Source organism: Egretta garzetta, unplaced genomic scaffold, assembly GCF_000687185.1.
Source record: "Egretta garzetta isolate BGI_Z169 unplaced genomic scaffold, ASM68718v1 scaffold356, whole genome shotgun sequence".
NCBI classification, from domain to species: domain Eukaryota; kingdom Metazoa; phylum Chordata; class Aves; order Pelecaniformes; family Ardeidae; genus Egretta; species Egretta garzetta.
Window position 1 is genome coordinate 259,924 of NW_009260019.1, and position 6,933 is coordinate 266,856.

Below are 6,933 nucleotides of genomic sequence, written 5' to 3' on the forward strand. Positions count from 1 at the left end.
CTTGGGCCTTCGCCCTGCCAGACTGCCCCAGCCGCAGGACAGGAGGGGGCTGTGCACGCAGGGCAGACGAAATGCTGGTTCTTGGGGCTGGGACCCCCTCTGCAGTGGGCTGACCTCCTCCAGGACGCATGCCCCGAGCAGCACGTGTCTTGGCAGATATATTTGTATTCTCGTGTCCCCGCAGGCAGGTGTGGGCGCGAGTGAGGCACCTGCGGTCTGTCGGGAAGGTGTCTTCCCACCCTGGGCCAAGGCAGAGTCCCTTTGCTTTAACTGACCGAGCTGCTGGTTCCTCCAGCTCCCTCGTGGCAGGGGATAGAGAAGACACAGCCGGAATCTTCTCAGGCATGGGCTGTAAAACAACACAAATGGCAGGAAGAGAAAGCTTGTCACCTTGAAGGTGGCATTTCCATCCTTGGAGATACTCAGAACCTGACTGGGCATGGCCCTGAGGAATCTCAAGACTGCCTGCTTCCAGCTGTAGTCGGACCAAGGGCCTCCCGAGGATCCTTCCACATACGTTACTCCACGACTTTCTGTCTTTGCCCTTTGTGGCAGGGAGCAAGTGGCTCCTGCCTGCCCTCAGCTGGAAGGTGCCCTGTCCAGAGGGTCTCCAGGGTGCGGACGTCTGAGCTGGAAGTATCCGAGGGAGGAGCAAAGCCTGTAATGACGGGATTCCTGGCAGGCAGTTACCTGCTGAGTGCTTTGTCCTGCCTTGTTTTTATCACCCAAAGAGTGTTTGCTGTTTGAGCAGATTTGACGGTCTTTACATGGTGCTGTAAGTGTCCCCTTGCCTGGTAATTATACTGATTAATCTGGATCATGCTGGAAAGCCACATGTGCTGTGTACCAGAGGGTATGCCACCATGCATCCGCATTATTCAACTATAACAGATGCTGGCAAGAGCTAGGGAGATGAGTCTGAGCTGGGGGTTGTTCTTGCTTTATTAAAGCCTGGGAAGGACAAGGTTTGGCAGTTTTTCTGGCTGGAGAAAAGGTGAATCTCGGGAGAAGATAGCGAGGATTTTTCCGTGTTCTACATGCAGCAGCGGAGGTCCCTTGCCTCTCAGGTCTGGCACCATCACTTGCTGCTGCTTTTGCAGAGTCCCTGGGGGTCAGGTTTTGGGAGCAGAGGTTCTTCTGGCTCTAGGGGATGGGACCACGCAGGTTTGCTGCTGGTGGGTGTTTATGGCAGCACTCATGGTGCCATATTCAAGGAACTGGTGTGAGGCGTGTTTGGAGACCCTGACTTGTCAAGGCCGATAGCAAATGTAAGCGGTGCCCCAGCCTAAAAGGCGAAGCCAGCCTGGGGCTTGGGGTGGCAGCCTGGCCTGGGGGAATGGCCTTCCCGGTGACAATCCTGCTGGGGCTCTGGAGGCCTGGGGCATGGGTCAGTTCATCTGCATCAGACCCCCCTTTTCCAGGGTGGACTAGACACAGCACCTCAGCAGGAGGTGGCTTCTGCTCACAGCCTGAGCCCCTGTCACAGACAAGGGGTTTGTGTCTCGTGCCGCTAGCACTTGAGCTGGCTGGAGCCATTTGTCCGCCCTGCTCCGCACGTGCCGAATGGCCTGGACTTGCTCCCTGCCGGGCCGGGTGACCTTGGAGGTGTTCTGGGAAGCGCCCGAGCACTTCCCTCCCATCCTGCGCGGCATACGGTGAGCTATATCATTATGAGCAGCTCAGTTAAGTCATTACAGCCTCGGTGAAAGCAGGAGCCTTTTCTCTCTCATCCCAATTCATCACTATTGTGCTGACGTGAATCACTTTCATTATAAAATGCTTCAGACCCTGTTAATTAACAGAATTGCTTAAATTTCAATGAGACAGTGCTTGCCCAGAAATAGCAGTTCTGTATTCATCGTGGAGTGGCGGGAGAGGCCTGTAAGCACGTGTGGGGTGGTGAAACGCTGGAAGGGGTGCCCAGAGAGGGGGTGGAGGCCCCATCCCTGGGAACATCCAAGGCCAGGGTCATTGCTGCCCTGTCCGAATTCTGCCATGCTCTGTGCTGGCTCCGACCTGCGTGCTGGCCGGGAGCGTCGACCACAGTGATCAAGCGGTAGAAGGACTGAGGGTTACCTGAGTGCGTAAAGAGGCAGAAGCTGGAAGGGCTCGAGAGAAGGCGGGTGAGACAGAGCCTCTGGATCCATGGCACTGGCGGCAGTGGGAGTCCAGGAAATTACAGAGCCGGAACGACAGAGGGACAAGGGAAGCTGGGTGACGTTGTGCCTACCTATGAGAGCGGGGGAGCTGCGAGGATCTGAGATGGTGCTTATGTCTTTATAATAAATCCTAACAGTGATAATCATTGGAATAATTGCTAGTTTCAGAAAGCAAGGAGAGGTCACCATCTCCAGAACAGCACTGCTGCTCCTGTAACGTCATGCGAAGGCGGGGCGGGAGGGATTTTGTCCTCCCAGCTTGGTGGCATTTCTGACTGCCCTTGGGCCACGGTACTGGATGCTCCTTGGTGTGACCCGTCCACCCATGGCCATTGCCGTGGTGCATGAGGTTGCCCCAAACGTGAGTGGGGAAACTGTGGCAACCTGCTGGCTGTGGAGGGCCGATGCCTGGAAGCCCTGGGGTACGTCCCTGAAGCCACATCGCACCGCCTTGCAGCCTGCTGGCGCCCAGTCCTCCCCGCCGCTGTGCCCAGGCTGTGCTGAAGGCTCCCCGGAGGCGTCTGCCTTCAGTCAGGGGCTTGGGTGGCTGCGATGCTCTGCCATCGCCCGCTTCGTTGCACGTCAGCAAATGTCTTACGAGTTGCTGAGAGCAACTGGATGCTTCTCTGCTCTTTGCATGGCAAGGGAGGAGCTCCTTGCTCCCCTCCAGGTCAGAGCCCCTCGCTGGAGACCCACAGCACACAGCCAGCCGCCCCCCTTCAGCATCTTCCCTAGCACCGGGCAGGATCCCTGGTGAAGCAAAGCAAAGGTGGGTTTTGCAGTGTGCAGGAGGAGGAGGCAAAGCTGATCATTAAACAGAAAGGCCTGGAAGGGAGAGTAATTACAAGACCAGAAAACGACGTCTCAATCTGTGGTAACATTGCAGAGAGCTGGAGGGGATTTTAAGCTTATTCCTAGCTGTTCTGGGGTTGGAGTCTGCGCTAATGACCTTGCATCCGTGTATAAGCCCATGCCCCTGGTGCCATCTCAGGGCAGCCTCATTTCTTTCTTTCGTTCTCAAAATATTTCTTTTCTGCTTTGTTTCCATGTGAATGAAGCGCTCCTGGGTGACACGGGAAGCCATAACATCTGCCATTCACGGTGTTTTCTGGGGTTTACTACGCTTTGTTTCTTGTTTTACGTTCCTCTATATTTTAATCCTGGTCATTCCCCTCAAGCTCAGATGACTTCTGAAGGCCTATAAAGAGGTTTGGTTTTTTTTTAAGAGGCTTCCTTTCATAGGAAGCACTAACGTACCACACGTTTCGTTAAGCTTTGCGGTCTCTAGTGCATTGTTAGCCCCTGACACAGGGCAAGTGGTGTCACCTCTGTCTCCTTGACTTAGAAGGATGCTTGCAAGTGAGACAGGCTTCTGGAAATACTCTGCAAATCAAATGGGGGGCCCTCCAGGCGTGGTTGGGCCACGGGGCAGCTGTGGAATGGGGCTTGGGCTGGGAACACCGACGTTCTGTCAGGAATGCTGCGACAAGCCCGGCTCCCACGTGAGCAGATCAGGATAAGTGGGCTGCGCCAGATTTGTGCCGAGGGGCTTTCGTGACTCAGCCTGGGCTTTTACGTTGCCGTTCTGTGCAAGCCTTGGGGCTGGCCCCAGCGCAGCCCCCGCACCTCTTGCTCCTGCGCCTCTGGGCCCCGTGAATCCTTCGCCGGGCTCCTGGCCTTCCTGGGGAGAAGCACAAACCTCCTCTGAGCCGGGGTGCAGCCTGTTGGAGCTACTGGCAGCCCGCAGGAGAAGGAGCAGTCGGGAACCTTCCGTGCAACATGCCTGCAAACCGACTGCAGAGACTTGCTGGGAGCGGGTCTGTGGCCGTTTCTGGGCTCTGAGGGGATTTTCAGGATGTTTCTACCTGGCTGACCCCCACCCCGGGCTTGTTCTCCTCTCCAGAGACCTTTTCTCCCCTCCATCAGCTTTTACGTACGTGACCCCCGTGAAAGCTGCGAGAGGGTTTGCCCCCTGTTGCGCTGGGGCCCGTCAGGCAGTGTTTGCTGTTGGCAGCAGAAGGTGGCAACAGCGCCCAGGGCGGCGCCAGGAAGAGCGCTGGGGGAGGTGACCTGTGCCTCCGCTCAGCGCTGGCCGCATGAGGCGAGTGCCGTGTCCAGTCCTGGGCTGCTAAATGTGAGACCCGTGGAATTGCCAGAGCGAGTGCAGGGAAGGGCTGTGAAGACTGGTGAAGTATTGGAGCATCTGCCATTCACGGAGAGGCTGGGAGCTCCAGCTGATCCCGCTTGGAGCTGGGGCTTGGACGAGGTCATCTCCAGCGGCCCCTTCCAGCCTCACCCCGTCCCTGACGCTGCGGATGCTCTGTGACCTGCCTGTGCTGACGCTGTCCTGCCGGTTCCCAGGTGTGATCCGGACAGCGGTGGCTGACCTGGACCGCGAGACGCAGGACCGGTATGAGGTGGTGATCCGCGCAACGGACATGGCAGGACAGCTGGGTGGCCTGTCTGGATCCACCACAGTCACCATCGTCGTCACTGATGTCAACGACAACCCACCACGCTTCCCTCAGAGTGAGTCCTGACAGCAGCGGGGGTGGGCACTGGCCCTGGCCCCTTGCGGGTGGTGGGATGGAAGCTCAGCTCCCAGCAGCGCCTGGCACGCGTCTGCGGGGTCAGCCAGCCCGGCTGCTCGTGCTGCGTGCAGGGCGGCAGCACCCGGTACCATAGCGCGCACAGTTCATTCCTGGGTGTCCCTGCCTGGCACCGGGATGGAGCGGCAGCTGCCTTGGCTCAGCCTGTCCCGGGCCCCGGACGAGACCCCTGCTCCCGGTGCTCGTCCTGGCGCTGAGCAGGGCCAGGTGGCGGGGAAGGCAGAGCCGTCCGTTTGCTGACCCCTCTCTGAGCAGCGTGGGGGGAGATGGCAGCCTGGTCCATTGTGCTGCTGTCTCCTTGGGCAGGGATCGGCTGCTGGCCCGGCCCCTCCTGGCTGCTGTGTCAGAGCTTGGCATGCTCTGCCCCAACATGCGGCACGGTGACACCTGCCCAGCTCACAGACAGCAGCCTTGTCACACGACAGCTCTCCTTTCCAAGTCACCGCTGGTGGCCTGTGGCTCATGCTTATATCTTCCCTGGGACCCCCCCCGAAGGAGGAGGCTGGGTGACCCTGCTGCCAGGGGTGGGCTGTGCAATCTCGGCAGAGCCCGGCAGCGTGCGGCTGGCAGACCAGAAAGGGTGCTGCAGCTGGAGGGGGCTCAGCTCCTCACCTCCATCCCCTAGGAATTAGAATGGTAAAGCTTGCAAAGGATCTGAGAACGCTGATTGCAGGGCAGCGTCCATACAGAGAAATCGGCCCTTGCTTCATTCACCTGGCACCCTGAGACGTGAGCGCTCCGGTTACCTTCCCTCATCCCTTGGTTTTGGCTGGGGTGGGTGTCCCTCCTGGACTGCAGGCGCTTGGTAGAGCTTGGGCAGCCCTCGTGGTCCAAGGGTGCCCCCAGGGAGGTACGCGAAGGGCTGTGTCAGGCTGGAGGGGGTTCAAGGGCAGAAGCAGTGACCTTGGTACCTTTTTCTCCTCCAGAGATGTATCAGTTCAGCATCGTTGAAACTGCCCCCGTGGGCACTGCCATCGGGAGGGTGAAGGCAGAGGACTCCGACGTCGGGGAGAACACAGACATGACGTATCAGGTGAAGGATGAGGAAGGGGTGGAGATGTTCAAGGTCACCACAGACAGCAATACCCAAGAGGCTGTCATCATGGTACAGAAGGTGAGAGGTGGGGAAAGCTGGCTGGGCAGGGAGGGCACAGACCTCTGGGAGGACCCTTTCCTTTGGGGACTCCTGCTGCTGCATTTGAGTCGAAATAACTGCTCCTCGGAGCGCTGCTCTAGCAGTAGCAGTTGCATTTTTGTGCCTGGGTGTGCAGGGAGAGACCTGCTTCTGTTCAGCCTGGATGGCAGAATGCAGCCCTGTGCCCGGGAGAAAAGGCTGAGGAGGAGCAGCAGCACGGTGCCTGCTGGAGCACAGGGCGGCCCCCTGGGCGGCAGCGACGCAGCCAGCCACGCACGGGTGAAGCCGTGTGGAGGGCTGCCGAGACGAGCGCTTACAGCTCTTATTCATAGCGCCTGTTAAGGGAGAGATATGCCCACCTCATTCCTACACCTGACGAGCAGCACTCTGACCATATCTGCTTTTGGCGGCAGAAACAACCAAGCCAGCACTTGATGTGGGTGAGGAAGAATGGTTGTTCACTAAGGCCGCTGCATTTGGATCGCCTGCCCTGTAGAAATAATAGCAGGGTGATTAACGATCAAAACCTGCTCGCATGCAGCACGCAGCGTGCTGTCTGCCCCATGAATCCCGGCTGCTGCACCCTGCGCAGCCTGGGCACCCTGGTGAGGGCCCTGGGGCGAGTGGCTGGAGGCTCCCTCTTCCTTCTGCCCCCTCGGCGTGGGCGCTGCCGGCAGGAGGGCAGAGCACGAGCAGGGGGCTTTAGTGCTGCCCCAATGTCTCCTGTGAAGCAGGGGCAGCACGGGATCCTTGGGCTGGGTATGGCTAACCCTCTCCTGTTGTCCCAGCCTCTCGACTACGAGTCAAAAAAAGTGCACACTGTTGTGGTGGAGGCACTCAACAAGTTTGTGGACCCGCGGTTTGTGGACCTGGGGACCTTCCGGGACCAGACCATTGTGCGAGTCTCGGTGCTGGACGTCGACGAGCCCCCCGAGTTCCGGCCCCCCTCCAACCTGATGGAGGTGCTGGAGGACGCGCACGTTGGCTCTATCGTGGGGGTGGTCCACGCCCTGGACCCGGATACAGCGCA

General features: G+C 58.8%; 1 protein-coding gene across 1 annotated transcript in view; it reads left to right on the forward strand.

Annotated features, from left to right (window-relative positions):
* Positions 1–6,933, forward strand: part of CDH22 (cadherin 22) — a 60,239-nt gene that overhangs the window by 29,281 nt on the left and 24,025 nt on the right. The window contains exons 8-10 of the mRNA XM_035896140.1: positions 4,521–4,688; positions 5,695–5,882; positions 6,692–6,933. Coding sequence (XP_035752033.1) covers positions 4,521–4,688; positions 5,695–5,882; positions 6,692–6,933 — 598 coding nt within the window. The remainder of the gene's footprint in view (positions 1–4,520; positions 4,689–5,694; positions 5,883–6,691) is intronic.